Source organism: Ambystoma mexicanum, chromosome 14 (assembly GCF_040938575.1).
Source record: "Ambystoma mexicanum isolate Mex_15411 chromosome 14, UKY_AmexF1_1, whole genome shotgun sequence".
In the NCBI taxonomy this organism is placed as follows: domain Eukaryota; kingdom Metazoa; phylum Chordata; class Amphibia; order Caudata; family Ambystomatidae; genus Ambystoma; species Ambystoma mexicanum.
In genome coordinates, this window is record NC_090940.1 from 653,463,803 (window position 1) to 653,488,453 (window position 24,651).

At 49.8% G+C, this 24,651-nt stretch overlaps 1 protein-coding gene across 1 annotated transcript in view; it reads left to right on the top strand.

Moving 5' to 3' along the window:
- Positions 1-24,651, top strand: part of TDRD9 (tudor domain containing 9) — a 2,559,831-nt gene that overhangs the window by 1,718,862 nt on the left and 816,318 nt on the right. Inside the window, exon 28 of the mRNA XM_069638191.1 lies at positions 13,963-14,223. Coding sequence (XP_069494292.1) covers positions 13,963-14,223 — 261 coding nt within the window. The remainder of the gene's footprint in view (positions 1-13,962; positions 14,224-24,651) is intronic.

Here is a 24,651-nt window from a genome sequence, read left to right on the forward strand (position 1 = left end):
CCCCTGCAAAAACTCAAGATGGTTACGCCAGCTTCTATAGCGGACACATTGGACAAGGGAGACTGGATTTGCTCCCTAGACCTGAAGGACATGTACCTACACTTCGGCCCCATCTTTATTTCCTACGGTTCAGGATCATGGGCTACCATTTCCAATACAAAGTCCTTCCATTTGGCCTCAACTCGGCCCCCAGGGTCTTTACCAGACTCATGAACGCTGTGGCGGCCCTCTTCAGAGCGCAGAGCCTCAACATCTACCCATACCTCGATGACTGGCTCGTCAGGGCTACATCTCCAGAAGTGGTTCGCCACTCTTCTCATGCCCTCATGAACACACTGCACAACATGAGTTTCTCGCTCAACTCAAGAAGTCACAGCTGCAGCCTACGCAGACTGACATTCCTAGGACTCATGTGCTCCGAGAGGGTTTTCCTGTTGCAGGACCAAATCTCGGCCATCAAGAGGGCCACCGCCCACTTCCTCAGCAGAGAGAGGACCTCAGCATGGTGGTTCCAACATCTCTTGGGTCTAATGGCGGCGGTCCTGTTAGCCATGCCGCACATGAGACTAAGGATGAGAAGGATTCAGCTGCACTTCGCGGCTTCATGGAATCGGGAGCGGGGCTCGCAATACGAGATCATCAACGTTCCTCCATCTCTCCACCTTAACTTAACTTGGTGGTCCATGGACTGTAACCTACGGACAGGCAAGCCCTTTCTGTCAGCCTCTTCCCCAGTCAACCATCACCACCGACTCTTTGATCTAGGGCTAGGGAGCCACCCTGGACGATCTCTCGGTCCACGGCACCTGGACTCGATAGGAGCAGGAATACCACATCAACTGGTTGGAGCTGAACGCCATCTGGCTAGCACTCAGAGCATTCCTACCACTTCTCAAGGGAAAGGTTGTCCTCATCCAGACAGACAAATCGACCAGCATGTACTAAGTCAACAAGCAGGGAGGCACCAGATCACCTCCTCTGTGCAGACTGGTGATCAGCATGTGGGAATGGACCCTGGAAAACGACATTTACCTCTCGACAGTCCACCTCCCGGGGGAATCCAACCTGGAGGCGGACAGGCTCAGCAGGCTGGGAGCGGACAATTACGAGTGGCAGCTAAACAACCTCGTTATTCAGGAGATCTTCAACAGGTGGGGCCATCCCCAAGTGTATCTCTTTGCCACCTGGCACAACAAGAAGTGTCCCCAGTTCGCATCCTGGCCAGGGGCAGGACCCCGGCTCTCTGGGCGATGCATTTCACCTCCAGTGGACTGGCATGAAGGCCTACGCCTTTCCGCCTACTCCCCTGATCCACTGGCTAATTTTCAAGATCAAGGAGTCCGACCGACTCCTCATCATTCTGATAGCTCCATGGTGGCCGGCCAGGCCATGGTTTTTGGAACTACTTGGTCTCTTGGAGGTGCCCATGATACACCTTCTGACGGGGGCAGAATCATCCATCCCGCACCAAGGAAACTAGCCCTCACAGCGTGGTACCTGAGCAGATAACTCTTCAGCACCTTAGCCTCTCGCAGGCCAATCTGGAGATCATACAGGGCGCCAGGAGCAAAGCCACCAGGGCCCAGTACAAAAGCAAAAGGACCAGATTCTGCCACTGGGCAAACTCCAAGGGAATTGACCCCCTTAGCAATTTGGATGACGTGCTCTCCTTTTCGGCGCATCTCGCTCATTCGGGCATACAGGTGGACACCTGCCGTACATACCTTGCAGCCATTGGGGTTTACAGAAACTCGAAGGAAGGCATTTTTTCCTCCTCCATCCCTATCGTCTAACATCTGACTGGTCTCGCTAGGCTCTACCCGCCCGTCAAGAGACTGCACCCTGTGTCAGATCTTAACATAGTCTTGGGCGTCCTGGCGCACAAACTATTCGTGCCAATGGCGTCTGTGGACATTAGGCTGGTCACCATCAAGACGGCCTTACTAGTCGGTCTTACCTCGGCTTGCAGTGTCAGCGAGATCTAGGCGCTGGTCGCCTCTGAACCATATACCACCTTTCACAAGGACAAGGTAGTCATGCGGACGCACCTGGCATTTATGCCCAAGGTTCCATCTGCATTTCACTTGAATGAAGAAATAGTCCTTCCTACGTTCTTTCCCGATCCCAAGGATGACGCACAGAGTGCTGCACTGCCTGGATGTCGGGCGTGCCCTAAAATTCTACTTGGACAGGACCAAGGGCTTCAGCAAGTCGGACGCTCTGTCACTTTCGGAGGCTCGAGGCCAGGCCATCAGGCTTCTAATGCCTCTCTATCCCGCTGGATGGTCTCCGCCATCAAGGAAGTGTACGAGGGCCAGCACAAGCCGCTCCCGGCCAACATGCATGCCCATGCAGTCAGGGCCAAGGCAACGGCCATCGCATTCCAGCGCCATGTCCCTTGGCAAGTCATAAGCAGGGCGGCCACTTGGGCCTCTCCCTCAGCTTTCTGCAAGCATTACTGTTTCGATGCTGGCTCTAGATCTGATGCGGCTTTCGAACAGGCGGTTCTCAGGAACCTATTTTCTTAAGGAGGGTCTCATCTCCACCCTGGGGCTACAATCAGTTGTAATCGTCCATACAGCATGGAGAAAGGGGGTGGGATGTAAAAGTAATTCTAAGTTACTAACCGGAGTGACTAATATACTCTTAGTCCATAGTCCCCTTTCCGCCATACGTCCCACCAACCTCCCCCCTAATAATACTGGTGTCATTAGGCAATGTTAAATCTATTGTCGACGCGTCAATGGGGACTGACGTGTGGCGCCGGAGGGCAGCGCATGCTCCCTGGGCCGCGCCCCTGCGCACCTCTAAATTTAAAGAGGAAGAAGGTTTTTTCTGGTGAAAAAGGTTCGGTCTCCCGTCCCTTGGAAGGGACACCCATACAGTATGGACGAAAGGGGACTATGGACTAAGAGTATGTTAGTCACTACGGTGAGTAACTTATAATTTAGACCGTGTCGGTGAAGGTGAACACAAAATGGACTGGGCCTATTTATCCTGTGATAGGGACGGGGTGTAAAGTACTGGAGGTGCAAAGTTCACCTCTATTGGAAGTAAAGTTCCTAGGTTTCTACCCAGGATAACACATGGCAAATTGCTCAGTCTCAGGTCTTGTAATGCAAAGAAGCTCTTGCCATGGCTGGGTCTTTGTCTTAGCTGTGATCCGTGTCTTGGTGGTGTCCTGATCTATAGTGTCTTTAGGTATTCTTTAGTTATCTGGTGCTTCGCTACTCTCACAAGGGTTGGAAGTGTAGCTCTAGCTCGGCAAGAGTCCTTTAGTGGTGCTAATGGCCTCACTCCTTACGCCAGTGTTTCGACTATACTCCCAGCAGTTTACTCGGCAGTTTTGAAATCTTGAGGCAGGGTTTCTCACCATTTTCTGAGCCCTATGCAGCGGCCCTTTGTACCTCGCCTGTTCCCAACCTCTTGCTTCTTCCCAAGTTTGACTTAATTCACTTGGCCAACTCCCCTTCTTTCTCCCTATCCCTGAGTGGCCTTCTTGGCTTAGCCTATACAGGTGCACATCTCAGAGTATTATTCCATCCCAAGTGAAACTTGTACTCTGACCTTCTTAGCTTGGCCAATGCAAGTTCTCTTCTCCTCCTTCACTTTGAACTCTTCTGAAACTGGTACCACTCTCTACTAGAAATACTTTTGGGCCACCATCCCAGACAGATGTCTGTCTTTTAAACATAAGTTGATGGCATGATTGGCAGAATGAGGATTGTGAATCGTGGCACCGTTTCATCATTTCCTGTGTTCCCTCACTAAATGGTTCCACTCCAGATCCTTGATGTCCTTGTAAATGTGGTTTCTCCAGCATGGGGCCTGGCATGGATTCACATGCTCATGAATATTCCCTGTCGTCAGGCTGGGAATCCTTGGTAAAGAAAAAATCAGTTTCAGTTTCACTTCTGAACTGTCTTTCTCCTAACAACCAATCACTGGTCTCTGGGTCATACTGCCCCCACCCAATGACTGCCCTCTACCTAAACCCCTCCTCTGGCAGCCATCTTCAGATGTTAACCGCACGTTGGAAGTGTTGAGTCTTTGTGCTATAGCTCGCAAGCTTTTACTGCGTTTGCGATTTTTTAAAATTATTTTAAATGTTTTCTTATTTTTTCGGTCAATCGAGCCTCAAGCTCCATCGATCCATCATCCGACTAACGGGAACCTGTTTTTTGGAACTTTCTACGCCCCTCAAGGTTCATTTTTCGTCACGTTCCCTTCTTGGAGGATTCCAGAAGATTCTTGGAGACCTACGCCGCGTGGAAATGATAGAAGATAGGAGACTCGCCGCCTCTATTCAGGATTTGTCCGGGATGTGGCCTAAGGAACATTCTCCTGGACGATGGGCACTCCCTGTGCCTCTACTGCCTGCATACCCACCAGACGCACGTGGAGGAGGCCTGTGCTTTCTGCAAGGATATGGTGCCCCGCACTATGAAGGACCGTCGTGAGCAGCTTAACTTGTGGCTCCAGTCTGGTGAGCCCTGGTCACCCCACCGAAAGAAGAAATCCGAGTGGTCTTCTAAGGCCTTTGCGGGCGCCACAGCGACTGGGGTCCAACAGAAGGCAAAACACTGCGAGTTTGCGGGAACCCGGAGCGCCTTTGGGGCGGGCTCCTTGGCGGCCAGGGAGGGCACAGCATCTCCGGCACCTTCGACCATGAGCCAATGGTCTGGCTCGGCAAAGAGGAAGTCGGAGCACCCGGGTAAACTTCTGGAGAAGTCCCTGTCTGCTCCGACGGACAAGGCCAAAGGGGAGTGTGGCGCTGACCCTCCCCCATGTTGAAGGCCTCTGGCACGACCAAGGTTGTGAAGGCCCAGTGAAAACCTCCATTGAAGGAGTGGTGGCGTCCCTGGTGACGGCAGTTGATACGGGTTCACAGGAAATGGCCTCCAGAGCGAGAGATTCCCTAGCAGCCAAGAGGGAATCATCTTTTCTGCCCGTATAGAAGACACCGGTGAAGACGATGCCGGTCATCTCCCCGAGACCGTCTCCCCAGATCGAGAAGGAGTGTGGGGAGCACGGTAGTCCTGCAATGCACGGACATCTCCGAGGAGGAGCTTGCTGCTGTTAAGACCGTTTTGGATGAAAAGTCAGTCGAGGCCAGGTCCTACGGGAGGGACCCCGACGAGGCAGATGTGGAGAGTGGTGAAGATACCGACGAGAAAGAGCCGGGCGGCCAGGAGCCAGAGGATGCTACGCCACTGCCGCCGTCCCCTCTGTTGCAGCCACCGCAGCAGCCACCTCCTGGCGGACATTTCGGTGGACATCCTTGAGGCTTTGCACAGATTATGCTTGGGGATTCGGACAAGGATGCCCCGGTCGCCGGCGGGAGATCCCACGGCACCTGGGCCGTCAGGTGAACCACCACACAAGAAAAAGAGTTCACCCTCCACCTCCTTACCTTCCATCGCCTCCCTCACCTCCACCGAGGGACAAGACGGAACCGGACATGGAGACGACGGGCACGGATGACGGCGGAGTGGATCTCCCGTCCCCGCCATCCGACGAGATTTGCTTGTTTCACGCCATGATCTCGAGGGCCTCAGTTGTTCAAACTGGCCCGAGGAGAAGGAGGGCTTCCTGTACCAGCGCAGGGAAGCCAAGAGGAAGACTGTGCTGTCTATCCCGCTGTTGGACGACATTTGGGATGAAGGACTGTCCCTCATTAAGAACCAGTCCTCTGCCCCGGCGAAGAGAGACTGGTACGAGAAAAAGTACAGTGTGCCGGACTCTGCACCCAAGTGCTTGAGATCACAGCCTTGCCCGGATTATGTAGTCTTGGCGGCGGCTAGGAAGAAGCCTGCAGGTTCGTCTGCGTCAAGGTCCTCTTCCTCCACCGCCCTCCCGGACAGCGAGGGGAAGAAGCTAGACTCCATGGGATGACCATCAAGGCGACCAACGCCCTCGCCATTGTGGCTTGTTACAATAGGGAGCTCTGGTTCAAGATTGCTCCCCTCCTGGACTTCCTCCCTGACGATAAGAGAGTGGAAGCACTGGAGATTCTTCAGGAAGGCAAGGTGGCATCGGACCATGCCATCATAGTGGCCACGGACACCGCCGACACAAGGTTCCGCCAGATGGGCAACAGCGTTTGCCTTCGTCGGAGAGGTTGGTTGAAGGCCACTAACTTCCGGCAGGATGTGCAGTCGAGGGTGTTGGACATGCCCTTCGATGGGGATAACTTGTTTGGCAAGACTGTGGACGAGTTTCTTCAGGCCATCAAGGTGGATACTGAGACGGCGCGCACTTTGGGCACGCTTGTTAGGGAGAATTCTCTTATAAGGCTAATATCCCTTATTTATAGAGTCACCCAGCAGCTTTGCTTGATTTCAGGTGTTTATTTTTTACTCCTACTAAGAGTGAGACTCTCTTTCCCACTCCTAGTTGTATTTTGAAATGCATTTCAACCTATTTTTGTGCTTATGGTCTATGGGGTTTTACTCACTCATAGGTGGTATCTTTTTACACTTGTGCTACTCAGCACCCTCAGTGCAGTAACACAGGGGTGTTACAGTGACCCCCAAACATAGACTCCATACCCTGGGACTGACTACTGTCTCCTGGGGCATGTAAAGGCACCATTGACTTTACTAGTCAATAGTTGTGAACAAAACCAGTACACACCATCTTACTATGGAGGTACTGGGAAGGGTTAATAGTTTTTCCCTGGTGTTCATTTTCGAGAGGGTACTGACCAGTCCAGTGGCCGAAGTGTAAGAAAAGACATAGTGGAACTATGTTCCCTGCTAACCTGACCCACTCCTCACAAACCCCATTGCCCTATCCCCTCCCACACACAATACAAACCCCCAAACACATCTGTCTGCTGTTTAAGGGAACGTTCAGTGTAGTGCACTGAAAGTGCAAGTTTCAACTTCTTCCCACACTGTTATTTTAAAATGAAAACGTTCCGGAACGGTTTCTTTTTCAAATTAAAGTATAGGAGCTGTAAATCTCAATTTTAAAAAAGTAAAGGTGCAGCGCTCCCAACCACTCCCTCTCACTTCGACCATTGGTCTAGTCCCTCTCTCCAAAGTTGCTGGCTGGTGGCAGTGGTTACTACAGTAAATATTCGACCGCAAATATTTTCCTATGGGATTTTCCCATTGTTAGTCTACCACTTTTTATGATGGCCTTTAACATACCGCCGGATTATTTTATTGTTAATTTTATTCTGGTCGTTTTTTTTTTTTTGTGCCAGATCTTTTATTTCTTTCTCTGTAATCCAAACCGAGGTCGGGGACCTTTGTTCATCCTTTTGGCGGGTTTCTGGACATAAGCCCTCGTTTAGGCGCTAGTGAGTCTGGGGTAGACGGGATGTGCGGGAGGGGGGAATGGGCACCCTGGACAGGGTTGCTTAAGCAACCCAAGTAGCACTCTGCCATGATACGCTGGGGGGGTTATCCCACCAGGATAACTACTCCGCTGTGTGAGTGACAGCTAGGCTGTATGAATGGGGGGGTTTCTGCATAAAAGCAGGGACCTGCGGACTGGAAGACATAAGTCACCACTGGACCTAAGAAATCCGAAGAGGAGAGAAGCCGAAGACATCTGCAACGACTGAATCACCTGAACGTTGAAGCCCTGCTGCAGATCCTCACCACTTTTCTCCAACGACCAGAGAAGATCTTCACCTGCAAGAGCCTTCTTCCCTTGAGCTGGTGGCCGCCAATTGCCTTCCCGGACCTGCCTTGGTCGAATTGCCAGTGCCAAGCACTAGGAGACCTGACAGCCAGGCATCTGTCCACCACGTCCGCAATTTAAAGGAGCGTTCCTTTTATTCTGTTTTGGCATCGCCGCGGCCGGCTTCTTCCCTGGGCAGTGCAGTGACTCGAACCTTCCTCCACGAGGAGAGCCTCTCTTCCTCTGCTGGATCTCCCGAACTGCAGGAACTGCCAGGAACTACCGCCACCGCAGGAGCCTCATCCACTTTTAAGGTACATTCTTCCACCAGGCCTCACGTTTCGTTGGGTACTGCTAAAGGTGTTTTAAATCCTTTACTTACCTTCTGGGCTGGCCGTGTCTTTCGTCTAACATTGTCTTTTTACCTTCTGCAACCGCCTTTTCAATTGTTAAACAAAGACATGACTGCAGCTATTAGAACTGTTTGATCCTGGTCAAATTGCCCTGTACCATTGACTCTGGCACAGGCCTATTGACTCTGGCTATTTCAGTTACAACTGCCTTCTCTAGATTTGCTTTTCATAAAGAAATGTTGGTGCACCTAAACTCTTATAACCACCTTTCCTTCCCCTTCATATATTGTTGAAGTGCCATTTTGCTCTGTTTTCACCTATGTATTGCTTATGCTAAAGCACTGCTTTGCCTAACTTGTTCACAATCCAATTGGGAAGTGCCGCTGGTGTGTTTAGGAGTCTAACCCTGTATAACTTGACCTTTCCCTCCCTCTGAAGAAATTGTTAGAGGGCTATTTCTGCTTGGTTTACGCTGTGCCGTTTTGCTCAGTTTTCACTCTTGCTCAAACTTGTCTACAATTTAAATAGGGAGTTGTGTATACTGTTTTAACTTGCCTTGATGCTAGTGATTTTGTGTGTTGAGTTCAGAGTGTGTAAAATAAATATATATTCTTTTTGATACAAAGCTTTGGTCAGTGTTTCCTTGTCTCATAGTACTGTGGTCCTATTGTGTAAACCCTGAATACTGCTCATCTCCCTCTTGAGATAAGTCTGACTGCTCAGCCATAGCTACCAACTGAATTTTTGTGGTACGGACTGATACCAAAGGGGATTTATTGCATATACCTGTAGTCCTATTCTTGTGTAGTGCTCCCTAAGGGAACTGCACAGGATTCTGCCTAACAACGCTTCAGCAGCGACAGCCTCCGGAGGAAAGTCCCAGGATTCCTGCAAAGGTGGGCCAATAGAAAGTGTCCCAAAGAGGCTCCGGAGTGTACTCAGTACTTACTCGTCAAGAAAAAGACTGGCTGTTGGAGACCCATCCTGGACCTCCGCCGCTTGAACAAGTACCTCAGATCCCATAAGTTCCGGATAGTCACCCTTCAGCACGTGCTAGAACAGCTGGAAGAAGGGGATTTCCTGTCGTCGTTGGACTTGGAGGATGCTCACTTTCACATTCCCATCCACAAGGGACACTGCAAGTTCCTCCGCTTCGTGTTTCAAGGGAATCACTATCAGTTCAAGGCCCTTCCCTTCGGACTAAAGTCTGCGCCAAGGGTCTTCACTGAGTGTCTGGCTCCAGTGGCGGCGCAACTGCACCTACGAGGGATCAAGTTTACCTCTACCTGGATGACTGGCTCATCCTAGTGAAATCGAGGGAGATTGCCGTCGCTCACACAATGGAAACCGTTGCTGCTGATGGAGCTGGGGTTCTCAGTGAACTATGCAATGTCTTGCTTGGTGCCATCACAAGATGCTCTGTTTCTGGAGTCTCGACTCAACACCGTGTTGTGCCTAGCTCTCAGTTGTGAGGAAAGGATAGCCGCTATCCTGGGCAAGGTGCAATGGCTGTTGACGCTGAAGATCGCATGGGTGAGGTCCATCAAATCCCTTCTCGGCATGATGTTGTGCATATAGGTCCGTCGAGCGATATGGTGTTGGGGGCACAGACTTCCAGACCCCACCTCATCAGGAGACTGTCACAACAGACGCCTCCCTGGAAGGATGGGACGCGCACACCGGAGGTCTCCACGCAAGAGGCCTGTGGCTGCCAGAGAAGAAGTTGTTGCATATCAACATTCTAGAGCTACGGACAGTAGTTTGGGCCCTCAAGTCCTTCCTTCCGTCCCTCAAGGACAAGGTGGTATGGGTCTTCACGGACAAAACCACCACAATGTTCTACATCCGGAAGCAGGAGGGGCACCAGATCCCCAGCACTCTCCAGAGAGGCACAGGACCTATGGCACTGGGCTGTGGCCGAGGGGAGATTCCTCGTCCTGTTTCATCTGGCGGGAGTGAATAATATCATTGCTGACTCCCTCAGCAGGGAGCTGCGCTCGTGCCACGAGTGGGAGCTTCGGCAGGATCAAGTGGATCTTCTGTTCAGACGTGGGGCAATTCCCACATCTATCTATTTGTGACGGCGCCGAACACCAAGTGCCAGAGGTTCGCCAGCATGGTTCCCCAGCTGTGGAGCATGGGGGATGTGTTTTCGTTCCCCTAGGACGACCTGTTTCTCTATGCGTTCCCGCCATTGCTGTCGCTTCTGCGACTCAATCAACTCAGACGGTCCCGGTGCAGGATGATCCCCGTCGCACCAGCGTGGTCGAGACAGATATGGTACCTGGACCTTCTGCACTTGTCAGCATCCCCTCCAGTCAGGCTTACGGCGGACACAGATCTGTTCACCAGGGAAGGAGGCTCGATTCTGCCCCACGAACCAGGGTCGCTCAACTTGTAGGCCTGGCTCCTGCAACACTAGAGTTTGGAGGATTCGATATCCTGGCGGACTGCAAGGAGGTACTCACCAAGGCCAGGGCTTCGTCTATACTAAAGTGTTAAGGACATACATGGAAGAGGTTTACCGTCTGGGGCCGTGCACAGAAGATAAACCCTCTACGGATTATGGCCCCTCAGGTGCTGCCATACTTGCTGTCGCTGGCCAAAGCGGGGCTGGCGCACGCTTCGATCAATATTAATCTGGCGGCTATCTCCTGCTATACCAGAGCGGTTGTCACTGCGGCCGGTCAGCCTGCTCAAGGTGTTCATGAAAGGACTTTTCCATTCGTTCCTGCCGGTGAAGGCTCCGGCCCCGGCTTGGGAGCTCAATGTGGTGCTGACTAGGCTCATGTGTCCGCCATTCGAGCCTGTGCATTCGGCGCCACTGAAATTCTTATTGTGGAAGACAGCTTTTCTTGTGGCCATCACCTCTGCATGACAAGTGGCCGATCTCCTGTCAATCTGGAAAAGTGAATACTCTTCATTTGAATGACAGACGTAACTTGATGGCCGTAGGCCAACCGTCTTATGCACCGAATTATAGAAATACAGACTGCTATGCTTGACCAACAAGCGGCCATTTTAAACGTAGCAAGAATCAGCATTTTGCTTGTTAACCATTCCTCATTGCTTTCTGTCTAAAACTGCTTTGCAGCTTGCAATTCTTGCGAATTATGCTTACTCTGCTCAACTGTTAACATTGTTGTCTGAATATTAAAGGGCAAGGTCGCGGGACTGAGGAGTTCCTTGAAACTCCTCATGAGTAGCCCAGAAAGGAATGCCCACGCTCCCTCTCTGTAGCCTCAAGGGAGAGCTACAGGGCATTTAATCATTTCACAGCTGCCAGCCAGTCTCGTACTGTGGTAGAATATGTTAGAATAAAGCAGCTAAAGGCTTGAATTATGCTCTTCTTACGGCCCCCCTTCGCAAAATCCTTTAGAGCGTGTCGGCTCCCAGGACACGAATAGTACCTCATTGATAGCAAAGCTTGGAATGTGACTCTTCCCCCGTGTGCAGCTTGCTTCCAAGAACAGAACCACCGTGTTCTGTTCAACAACTAGAAGATGCCTCAGCACTTTCTAAATTGCACATTGTTACTAGAATAGACATCAAAAGTGTCATAATTGTCATACCCGTCGGAAATGTCCATCGTCCTCCCGAGTTCAAAGAAACTTAATAAAGGGGGGTGTTAAACTTGACATAGCTGATTGTATGATATGCATTTTGTATATATGTAACTGATGTACGTAATTCGCTCTCTTGCGTCCCTTGAGGTCTGGGAAACTCACGTTGCGGGGCGTGAGACCACAGTTGGCCAATTGGGACTATTTTTGCTTGCAATAAACCCTAGCACTGGGAATTTGAACCTTGTGTCTGGCGCATCCTTTCGTGTATGGTTATTGCCTTCTTTCCATATCGCGAGGGACCCCTAGGAGCCCCTTTCACTCCAGGCGCTCTCCTGTAAACCTCTGTACTTGACTTTTCACGAAACGAGGGTAGCGCTACGGACGCACATTATTTAGTTTGATTGCGTTATATCCTGATATTCTTGTTTACCAGTTTTCTCGACCCGGCTTGTTTCCAAGGATTATTCTTCCGTCATTGTCCTCACGATATCATGACGCCTGATTCCCTCTTCTGTTTCCCTCAGCTACCAAACCTTTTGCTGTACAATCGGATTGCCCCTTATCTTGCCCTCCTTTGTTGTGACGCTTCCAGACCTGTGAATCTCACTATCATCTGTGATTAAGTTTAGAGTTTTTTTATGCTGGACTCCTGTTTCCAAGCACCTTTTGTGACACCATTGGCTGCTCTTTCCAATCATTTCCTTGACCCTCTATCCCTCACTAACTTACAGAACCCTTCATCTTCTGGATCTACTAAAGACGCTATACTGTTCATCACAAGGAACACTGCTCTGCGTAGTGAGGTGACCTCTTGGACGCTCTCCTGATTACACGGTCACTATTTGGATTGATTATTTACACTTTGGAACGCTTTACTGATTTTCTTTGGGATTGGTTTTAAACTGCTCATTAGTTGCGCCCTTGTGCTGTTCAGGTTAGGTGGGTTTGCACAGACTTCCTGGAATTGAGACTTCCTTTTCACTCTCCACTTTCATTCATCACCACTCCAACCCCAAGTAGGTTACTGGCCTTCTTAACTGAGCAGGTAAGAGCGGGTAATTGTGGGTGAAGATTGCTGTATTCCCACATTCCTGGCTGCTTTTCTGAACTGCTGTATTGTTCTTTGTTCCCCTAGCTCTCTTGTTGCTGCTCCTGCCTTTTCACTCAAGCCCCTGGCCTGTCAGGTGTATTAGATTCCTGCAGGCTGTGCTCTTGGGGGGGGGCGGGGGGGTGTCTTATTAACATCGCGTTCAAGACTTCTTAGAGTGAAGAAACGCCCAAAGTCGTTGTTATATATGTATCCTTTTAGGGTGTGACACCAGAGTCGGCCAAGCAGTGCTGCGCAACCTGTTCGCTTGAAGATGAGCCTGGTGAGGAGGTAAGAGATGTTTAATGTTGAAATGCATAATGTTGAGCCTTGCCACCTCCCGTGGTTGTGCATGTGTGTACTGCTATGTATTCTTTATTCATGAGCATGTGAATCCATGCCAGACCCCATGCTGGAGAAGGAACAAGTTACCAGTAACTGTTGTTCTCCAGAATGGGTCTGGCATGGATTCACATGCGAACCCTCCCGCCTACCCCTCTGTGGCTCTTCTCTTGGTTCTACTGCCACTTTACATGCTACCAAATCTGAATCTCATTGGCTGGGGCGGTATGACCCAGAGACCTATGATTGGTTGTTAGGAGAAAGACAGTAAAGAAGTGAAACTGAAACCGATTTGTTTCTTTACCAAAGATTCCCAGCCTGACGACAGGGAATATTCATGAGCATGCGAATCCATGCCAGATCCGTGCTGGAGAACAGCTACAGGTAAGTAACTTGTTCCTTGCTGATCTAGTGTCCATGCCAGACCCCTGCTGGAGAACAGCTACAGGTAAGTAACTTGTTCCTTGCTGATCTAGTGTCCATGCCAGATGTTGCCTATTTGGCATGCACTGATTCTGTGCTACAATTCTGTTCATGGACCTGGGACTGGGGCCTGCAGAGAATTAAAAAGTCACACAGAAATTCTGCAGAAGATGTAAAACTTATTCGGACCCCCAGTCTTTTGTCGTTTCCTTTCTGGAAATTGGATTCTAGGCCGATGCCTAGTTTTCTGCTCAATTAGATGGATCCCACCATGGTTTAAGCAGGGTTCTTTTATTATGCCATTTGCTGTCAGTATCTTGGACGCTCAGTAACGATCAACAGGGATGTTCTCCATGAAACCACCGCCGAGTGTTTCCTCTTGGTGCGTGTGGCTTACACTTGCCCCCACAGGACCCAACCTTCCTCTATTGTTAACAAGCAGATCCCCTCACAAGCCACAAAACCAATGTTCTGCTACCGTTATCAAATAGATCTACACATTAATGGTCATCTCTTGCCAGTATGGTTTCATGAGATTAAACATCTTTTGTTGCAGGCTTTGGAGTTCAAGATTTGCAATATGCGACCCTCCGCCAAGTCTCTCATGTCGGGCGAGCAGTGGAGCTGTGCTGCCAGCCAGAGGTTTGCCACCCTGGTGAATGGCTGCGCTTTAATCGTCAAGGTGTACTCTGTAGTGCATAATGTTCTGCATGTAAACGTTTATCGTCATTCTGGAAACCAGATGGAAATGAGCATCCGTGATATGCTTATAGATGACGGCTTTGCTGAGCCAGCTGAAGAATCGTATGAATCCAAGGTATGCTATTTATATATTTTGTCTGTATGAATTAATCTTTTTACAAATGTTTTGCTCAACCTATGTTCATTCCTCACTGTGAGTTTAAAAACAAAATGTTTTGAAGTTTTAAAAAGTGCTACTCCTTAATTGAGTATGGCATTAAAGTTCAAAATGTATTTTTGTAATGCCTTCCATCCATGGATTGCCAATCTTTTAAATCTATTTCCCATGGGAAAACTATATCGTAAACTTTTTCCACAGCCACCTTGGGGAAAGGGAATGCACTGCTGCTCTTGTTGGCTTTGCTCTGCCTCAGTGGGACCAATGACTTCTGGACATCAGTGCCATGTATTAACTGACCCATCCTTTAAGTTAGCTTCTCTTTCTCACATGCTCAGACACGTCTTTGAGATGGTCACCTTAAGCAGTTTATTGCTGTGCCATGTCTCCACTTCGGTCTCAGGCTTCAAGCATATTTAAGGACTGGGAACCCAAGTCTATGTTGGATCCGTACCAGAACAGATCACACCGATAATTGCTTTTCATACAGCCAAATGCAGTGAGGAGGCGAGTAACTGTTCACGAGACTCCACAGGGCTGATATGGCCTGTGTGAAGGGATCCCGCTCCAGAAACTCTAACTCATCGAAACAAAGGTCCTAACGATCCCCAGTGTTTCGTCAGTACTCCTAATGTTGGGCATTTTAAAGACACTTTTTGTAACCCCTCAACCTTTTGCTTTTTTCACCCTGCACTTTTTAGATCTGTGATTTTCTTTTTGGTGGCCAGAGGGACATATTCTGCTGTCCCCTGCCATTACATCCCCTTATAAATGACTTAAGGTGTATTGTATTGGGCCCTTCCTAAAACGGCAGTCCCAGGGGTGCGTCTACATCTCCCCAATTATTGCTTATAGTGATTATAACCCCCTGCACAGGTTTACTGAGTATGTAGGTGGGAGATGGACTTCGTTTTGGCTTCATCAATGATGCAAGCCCCTTTACTGCATTGCTAGTCCTATGTGCCGCTTTAGTAGCCATTGGGGCACAGTGCATTTTTTTTCAATCCTTCTCTCCATTTTGCAGAATCGGGGTACAGGATGATGCCTAAATTGCGCGTTCCGTCCACCTGGGTTCTGAGAGTCCACAATGGAGTCCTCCATATTGCTCCTAACCGGTTTGGGCTAGAATAGGTCCTTCCTCTCACTTCCTGTTGGGGTGGAAGTTCATTGCCCAGCCAGAATGGTTGGTCATCTGACCCTTTGCCCCTAGCCTCCTTTAGTGATTCATTTGGTGTGAGGTGCCAGGAATGAGATGCAGACGGAGGACCCATGTTTTTGGTTATCGACTTTTAATAAATAATAAAGGGGTTCGAAAATCCCTCCCCTGCGCTACGAAGCACGAGGTCCTGCTTCCCTCACCAGCTGATTGCTCGACTACTGGAGGTCGGGCCGGGCATCTCGATCCCCTCTACGAGGTAGGTGCATGTCTGAGACCTATTGCACCTTGTGGGGATGGATGGATGGATGGATTGATGAAACTCAAATAGATACACAAAGTTTCATTTTTGGTCAGAAAATCATCTGTTTAATGAGCATTTCAGCGCTCTGCCCTGCATTTAGTTTTTTATGCACCCAAGTTGCCTGTTTTGCTGCACAGCTTCAATCTACGATCTGCTGCCTGCTTTCTTCGGCGAGCGCTGGGATAATCACTGATGGCCGCAGGTGCCTTTGTTTGCTGATGAAGGTAGTTTGTGCTGGCCTCCTGCACTCCCGTTGGTCTTCTGAGCGCTAGTTTCACCCAACTGGGGACCGGCAGGCTAGCTGCCCCCCTCACCAAAGGCCCACTTCTAAGCACCCTGTTCGCTACATGTACGCTTCTTCCCCCCAGCCCCCCTGATTGCATGCGATGCTGTGTGCCCCCCCACCCTGGTCGCCTGTGTTGTTGTGGGTGCTCCCACCCCATGGTCGCCTGTGATGCTGTGTGCCCCTCTCCCCCATCCCTGCCCCATGACGCCTGTGATGCTGTGTGCCCGCCCCTGGTCGCCTGTGATGCTGTGCCCCCCATATCCCCCGGTCGCCTGTGTTGCTGTGTTCTCCCCATGCCCCTCCCCCAGGTCACCTGTGATGCTGTGGGTTCCCCCCCCCCCCGGTCGCCTGTGATGCTGTGCCCCCCATGCCCCTCCCCCAGTTGCCTGTGATGCTGTGTGCCCCCCCCCCTGGTCGCCTGAGATGTTGTGTGCCCCTATCCCCTGTTTTTGCCCTTGATGCCCCCCTCCTCATCCCATTCTTCCTAGCCTGATGGTGCCCAAAATTAATTTCTGGATTTGCTTGCTGCAGCCGCCCTGCAACATGGGGTAGGCACCATGTATTTGCCCATTGCTGGACTATCGCATCTGTGCTGCTGCCGCCCTGCAACATGGGGTAGGCACCATGTATTTGCCTATTGCTGGACAATCGCATCTGTGTGCTGCTGCCGCCCTGCAACATGTGGTTGGTGTTAGGCAGAATTATATGTAGTACCCTTTGAGAACTCTACACACAATTAGGACTACAAGTGACAGTACAATTTCACCTTTGGTACAAGCCTGTACTACAGTTATAGTGGTAGCAGTACGGGATTAGCCAGACTTATCTCAAGAGTAACTGAGCAGTACAAATAGTTACACAAAGGACAGCAATTACTATGGTTCAGGCAAACACTGACTCAAGGTTTCGAAGTAGAAGAATATATATGTATTTACTCAACAGTTTTATTACATTTCACTATTATAAGCAAGTTAAAAATCACGATCATAAATACACCACACCACTTCCCTTAAAGTCCAGACAAGTTAAGCTCACAAAATGAAGTGGGAGCAAAATGGCACTCCAGTAATTTAAAAGGGAGGGAAAGACAAAGTTATTAGAAATTAGGCAACACCAACAGGTAAGTAATCAGGGCAATGGAACAAGAGAGCCCACAAGGTTAAAATCAGATAGAAAAGGCTTAGGGCCAAAGTCAATGGTTCAAAAGTCTTTTGCTCAAGATTATAGGTTCAATGTAGTTTGCGGTAAAGTTTGTGGCACAGATTCCGGACGAGGTTGGTTGGTAGAAAAGTTATTTCAAAGAGAAGAGAAGGACAAGCCCTCCGATTGGAGAAAGATTTCAAACATTTTCACAGCGGTTGAACGAAACGGACGACCGGATTTGCCCAGTACCTTAAAACGAAGAGGGAGCTGTAGCTGAGGCGGACGTTCCTGGTGGTTCCTGCAGTCTCACAGTTCCTGAAGCGACTGTGTGACTGACACGAAGTAGGAAGACTGGATGGTCCTGCACCACCCAGGGAAGAAACCAGCAGCAGAGCAAAGCAACGAATAAAAGGTGCGCTCCTTAAAACCCAAGCTCGGTCCGACCTTCGTGGCTATCCGGCCCACTGTAACTCTGTACAGCGAATTTGAAGAGAGGAGGGGCCCTGGCTTGTAGTTTGGGCGAAATGGTTGGTCCCACCCGCTCAAGGGAAGAAGTTTCCTGGGGGATCTTCTCTGTCGCCGGATTTGGAGATTCGGACCTGCGGCAGGGCTTCACCGGGCGGTTCAGTCGTCGTAGGGGTCCTCTTCTTCCAGTTCCTCGTTGGTTCTTTAGTTCCAGTGACGACGCTGCTCTTCCAGTCCCAGAGACCTGCTTTTTATGCAGCATAGAGCCTAGCTGTCAATCACACAGCAGGGTGGCTGTCCTGGCAAGGCCAGTCCCCTTAGCCAATCAGACAAGAGTGCGACTTGGGTTACTAAGGCAACCCATGGCAGGGGTCCGGAGATCCCTCCCTCACATCCTGCCTACCTACACTAACAGGCGCCTTAAGGAGGGCTTCTGTGCAGAAGCCCGCCAAAGACGGCGAACAAAGGAGTCATCCCCGGTTTGGCGCGCAGAGAAAAACGCGAGAAAGACTTTTAACAAAAAGAAATGGCGAATAAACCCAGCCGGAGCCAAAATAAAATGTATTTGGTCGAGCAGGTTTATGTTTGAGGCTAATATAATAGCCTAAAACAATACCACGTTTATATAGTATAATTGCGGTAGAAAAGTTAGGGTTGAGACCACTGCCACCAGCCAAGTCTTAAAGTTAAGGGAGCAAACCAAAGGCTCCAAGAGGCACAGACAAAAAGGGATACAAATTAACCCTTTTACAGTATTCCATGTAAGATGGGTGTACTGGGTCTGCAGTTCAAAGTGACTATATCAAGTTAATGTCAACTTTACCTGTTTCTGGGGGACAGTAGTCGGCTCCAGAAAAATGGAGTCAGTGGGAAGTCTCAAAGACAACCCTGTGGGTATATCACTGCACTGAAGGTGCTGTGTAACACACACACAAAGTGGTGCTCTGGAGTAGGTGAGGCTCCAGTGCCCAAGATCACACAAAGTAGAAACACACACAGCAAAACTAATGTAAGAGTGGGAAAAAAGGCTCACACTCTTACAACATGAAAAAATAAACCCTAGAAATCCAGCAACCCTGCTGAGGGACTCACTCATTAGGTAAGGGGAATCAGCCATTTATTGAGAATTCTCCCTAACAGTAGGTACCATGTATTTGTCCATAGTCGGTTGTAGACTTTTTGCCCACTATGCAGGACTCTCAAATCCAGCTGTGTTAGTCTTGTACTAAAAATGCACTCTTGGGTGTAGGCCTCTCTCACACTATACAGGACTCTCGAATCTAGGTGTAGCCTCCATCTTTGCTCAATATATGCGGATACCTGCTACATTATGAAAGCTAGGCCCACTGGTATATGCCTCTCCATTCTAGACCCTGTCATATATTGCACCAGCCGAGCAATCTCGCAGCCTATGGTACGTATATCTCACACCACTAGCGTGGGCACAGGCTGCAGGTACGGCCAAGCATCCATGCATGATAGAATACGGCTACGGCTAAGCACATCTGGCCTAGTGCACACATAGCCATCCAGACTGAAACACCTGATGTACCTCAACACCTCTGCCATTAGCACACAGCGACTACCAACCGAAAGGAATTTGGTATCGCTGGCCTCACATAGACTCTCTCAACAATAGCATTCTGTCTCTAACCCTCAACAGCACCCACCCATGTGTCTGACCTCTCTTGGGCTGCTTAGTCGATCCTTGCCAGCCACCCAAGTCCTGGAATGGCAACATTCACACACACATCACCTAAGCTAAACCCACTAGAACTTTCCAACCACATTGACTACGGTCACCAAGAGCGTTGAACTAAAGAAAAAGCGCATTGAGGCCACGCAAGTGGGGAAAGAGCGTTAAATAAATAACCCAATACAATACGTTGCTGGACTATCTCATCTGTGTGCTGCTGCCGCCCTGAAACATGGGGTAGGTACCATGTATTTGCGTATTGTTTGATTTTCACATCTGTGTGAAATGTACCTATTATGTCCCTCATATGTACTTCTAATGTAGTTCCCTGCAACACGAGGCAAGTTTTCCTAAGTATGTATTAAATGTACCCATTATGTCCCTCATATGTACTCCTGCCGTAGTTCCCCGCAACAAGAGGCAAGCTTTTCCAAGTATGTATTTTCTTTTTAACTTTCTTTATTAATATTCATATTCAAACAGACAACTTAACTGGCCCACGTCCGTCCCTCCCTTACCTTCCCACCCTCAACCCTCCCCAAAGAACTTGTCTTGCTAAACCACACCCTCTGGTCTCTAGCACACATCTTAAGTACAGGAAAAGTCAATAAATCCAGACAAGCGGTAATCCCTCTATTTCTCAGCTCCTGTAGTCCGAAGGTCATTGCCACCATCTTCACAAATTCATATGGGGCCGACCAGTCCTGCTTCCAAGCGAGGAGACTCCTCGTCCATGTCCGCAACATATCTCTAAAACGGAGGCGATATTCAAACGGGTATCTAGTTATTGGCATAACCGTTGCATATTTAGGCTCTTAGCTCACAAATTTCATGCATTCTAGCCAGGAATTAAAGGTCGGCGGGCTTCTCTTTCCCCATTTCCTTGCTATCAGATGCCTGGCCACTCCCGCTGCCATACCTAGTAACTTCCTCGCCGTATGGGACCCCCCTTCAATTAGGGCTAGTAGCCATACCTCGGGTGCAAATTCCCGTTGTGTGGGTAGCATTACTCTCATTACCTCTTCAATCTCCCTCCAAAACCCTCTAATTTGCGGGCGCTCCCAAGTCACATGACAAAAATCAGCAGGCTCGCCACCGCATCTCCTACAGCCGGGGGCAATCGGTATACATTTTACTTAATTTCTTCAGGGTATAATAGGCCCGGTTGTTAGGAAATATTTCATAATTGTATTTAATTTTCCCTCCATGTGTCAACCCCAAACATGTTGCTGCTGTTTTACACCCTGATCTAGACTTTGCCAGAGGAGCAGAGCCCTCAGCTGGGCTTTCGCTCACTTTTTATGGGGAAACTGACATTCCCTTAAAACAGTCAGTACTGGGAGACTTTGTTTCCCTTAGTCCTTTCCTCATGTTGCAACTTTTGTGCAACATGTAACAAGAGTGCAATGTAACTTACTTTACAGCACCCTTGGGTCTCTAGTCTTTCCAAAGGCCCTAGAAACTCTTGCTGGACTTTTTATGATCTATCGTTTTCATGTATTTTTAACCTTTTCTTGCCATGTTAACCGCAGTTACCGCTATTGGCAGGAATAGGTGGCCTGGCTCCAAAATGGCCATGCCACGAGGTTCTTTGTCCTGTCCTTTGGCCATCTTGCCCCTTCAACTCCCCCAGGTCGACCCGACCTGGGTAAGTCCTTATTTGGTCATGCACTTTCCTGCGTAACCCTAAGCTTTTGCAGGCTTCTGCATGCCCTGTGTGTGTAGTATTCGGAAGGGTACCTGGTTTCTGCCTTGCTCTGCCCAAGTTGGCACAATAATATCAACAAACGAGTGGGTAACCCCTTGTGTGGGCGGTCACAGAATTCTCATGAAACTGTTCTTCTGCTCAAAAGGGTTTTATTTTGAAGTGCAGTGGTGTAGTAATACACTGGTATTTTTCAAAAACATAGAACATTCACATTTGAGGACATACAAGGGTTGTACCTAAATACGAATGATCAAGTAGTCAATATTTGAGACATCTACTTGTACAGTTTGTTCATTCTCTATAGGTTCCTTGGGAAGGAAGCTTAGAGAATTCAGTGGAATCATAGACAGGTAGGGGGCCCATAGAGTGTGGGCCCAATCAAGAGTTCAACAACAACATATAATACATGTCAACACGACAGTGTTTCGGCCATTTTGCGTGGAGCTAGGGGAGCTCCAATGGTGTAGGCCTTCATCAGGACAGGAGTGTCTTTACGAGTGGAGGGTCCTATGTGGTCTGTAGGAGTGAAACAGACAAAGAACGTGTCAGGATGTACGTGGTCAGCAAAAGATCTAGCAGAGAGAAGTTATGAATACTATATAAGGCGGATACCAGTGCTTACCGAATCCGAGGAGCTTAGTGGCTCAGATTAAGAGGTGGGAGGATCCACTTCTTTAGGATGCAGTAGTCATCTTGTCAACAGGCACGGTCACGCCTGTCAGGGGATAAGGAGGTAGGATTACTAAAAGGTGCCCCAAAGGTGCGGTTCTTCTGCACTTTACAATAAAACCCTTTTGTGCAGAAGAACAGTTTCGAGAATTCTGTGACCACCCACACAAGGGGTTACCCACTCAGGGTGTAGCAGTGGTTACTCTTCAGCAGAGATTGACCCATTCGTTTGTTGATATGCCTTGTGTGTGCGCCTCCAGGATGTGGGCTGGAATGTCTGTTCCCAATACTCATCCTGGGTGCCAGAGAGTCTGGAGTGTCCTGAATGCCTGGGACCACCGTGGTCTGTGATTGGTCCACGTATGGAGTGAGTGTTTGTGAGCAGCTCTCCCATTGGGTCCTCTCCGTTTTGGCGCGAAGGGAACTTTGTATAAGAGTAGGCTGGAAACAACACTACCATGTCAATCTCCTGAGTTCACACAAACAAAGGATAAGGAGCCTAGTATCCTGCACCAAGAAGCCGAGTCGAGGAACCGCTGGTGACCCGCTGGAAGGTATGGCACCCTGAGCCCGCTGTCGTCCCGTGGGACCCCTCTGCATCTGATCGTCCTAGAACGTCTGCAAAGACGCTTCGACCCATTGGAATAGTGGGATCAACTATTCTCGGCACCTTCAACAAACCCTGCAAGTAAGCCTCTTCAGAAGTGCCCCTGGGCCAACCGGTGGGCTGTCCAGCTTACATGGGACGGTTGCTCTGATACCGCCGCCGTTTTGAGGAGGCCCTCGAAACTTGGTATACTGCTTGCTCTGTGTCCACGGCACCCTCGCACCGAATTTCGTACACTTGGTATTCCCAGGTCTGAAGTGAGACGAGTGTGCCCGTACTGGAGTAAACGCGGTTACCGTGTTGCCCTGTGTGTCAACAACCTGTGCAAGTTCGCTGCATTTTTGACCCCCTTGCCCCTGAAGCCTGCTGCAGTGGAATTGGGCCGATTCCTCCTCCCGAAGCGGAGAAATCGCCACTGTCCCAATTGGGAATCCTCGCTGTATCTGAGTCTACACGGTGTCGAGACGTCCTGATTGTCGCATTCGAACCTGCCAGCGAAGTGGACTGTACTGGCGAAGTTTGGGTCTGCCTGCATTCGGGACCGGTGAGTAATCCTTACCCCAACCGGTGGCCCCTAGCGCAGGAGCCCATTTTTACGCACAAAGTGGCCCCTATGGGCCCCTTTCCTTTCCACAGCTATTGCGAAATAGCAACTCCATCCCGCACTCTCAAACTGCCTCTGCCCTCAAGTAGAGGTCCGACTTGAATAGTGGGAAATTGTTCTTCATCGCCTCATCCACCTTCCTGAGCTGCTACAGTCCCTTGAAGAGACCCTATTTTGTCCATTGGCACAAGCGCGTGCATTTACCATTGAGCAGAAGGCTCCTCTCTTCATAGGGCTTGGACTGCCTCTTAGGTGTATTTCTGATGTCGAACTGGGTCTAAAGATTACCTGCACTGCCTTTTTTCCTCCCCATCTATTTGGTCTACATATTTCGTGCTTATAATCCCTTAGACCCCTATCGTCTTGTATATATATTTCTGAGGCTTGTGGAATCTGCTTAGATCACATGCTGTGCATAGACCGACATCTAGTGGAAGCTGCGGAGTATTAGTTTGTTTTTCGAAACTCGAAAATGGGCGTCGACACAGGGTGTGCCAGTAATACTATCCCTAGTGTGACGTCCACTGTACCCAAGATCCCTCACGCGTCTAGGATCCTCAGATTGTTTTTTTCCGCCATACTGGTCGGAAGCATTTTGCGGAGTCCCCTGGCCTTAGCCATACTTTTGCTAAAATATTAATTTATTTACATCCTTCCCCATCCCAACGTCTAACTTCGACACTCGACGCCGGCTGGAGAAGAAATCGACCGTCGGCTGCTGCACGACGGATTTGGGCCTCTGAAGGCCTCTGGCCTCGGCCCGGGCCTTGGAAGGCCACTGGCCTCGGCCCTACAAGTAGGGAGAGTGGGGGGTTGTACATACTCTACACTCTTGGTATATAGGTACACCTTATACATTTCCTACACTTTACAGCCCGCTGCCTCAAGGTGCGTATGGAGGGTACCCCTTTTCAATTCTGCCCCAAGTGCAATCGCAAATATCCTTGGGTCGACAGGCACGCCACGTGCAATCTATGCTTGCCGAGGGACCACCCCGAAGTGAACTGCAGAGCGTGTAGTAGGTTTAAACCTAAGACACTTAAGGACCGTTCGACGAAGCGTTGGGCCCACCACGCCAGGCAAGCGGCCATGGCAGCGGAGGGCGCCTTCAGCGACGGCAGCGGCGCCGTACTTTCGGACGGCGAGGGCATTACGGCGTCGAAAGACAGCCGAGCGCAAGTCCCTGCCCTCGGAAGGTCGTCCGGCAGGGCGGCTATGGGGAAGACCCCGGCGACACAAGCTCTCCACACACACTAAACACACAAAGTCCAACCGAGACTCGACGACGTCGAGTGCTCGGAAAGAGGCACAAACAGAACGGTCCGATTCGGTGTCCTCTGGGCGCTCTCGATCGAGATCGCCGCATGACTCCAGGCAATCATCCACTCTTGCCAAGAGTGCCTCGCTCCCTAGGCTAACAGAAGTTCGATCGTCGGAGGACGAAGACGACTTCCACCCCCAGGCCGCGCTCCAGGAGTCGGAGCCCGCAGTCAAAATCAGCGAGGCCCCACGCTCGAAGGACAGGGACCTTACCCCCGATCCTCGACGCCAGGTGTCGAAAACCTCCGGAGCCACAATAGGACAGGGAAAACATTTTTCCACTCACGGGGAGGGGGGAAAACAGCAGAAGAAGCAGCCTTTGCACTCTTCCACACCTGTGAAACACACCACTCCCGCTAAACACACAGACAAGACAAGGTCTGCTGATATGTCTAAAACCAAATCTACTCAAGATAAATCCCCGAGAC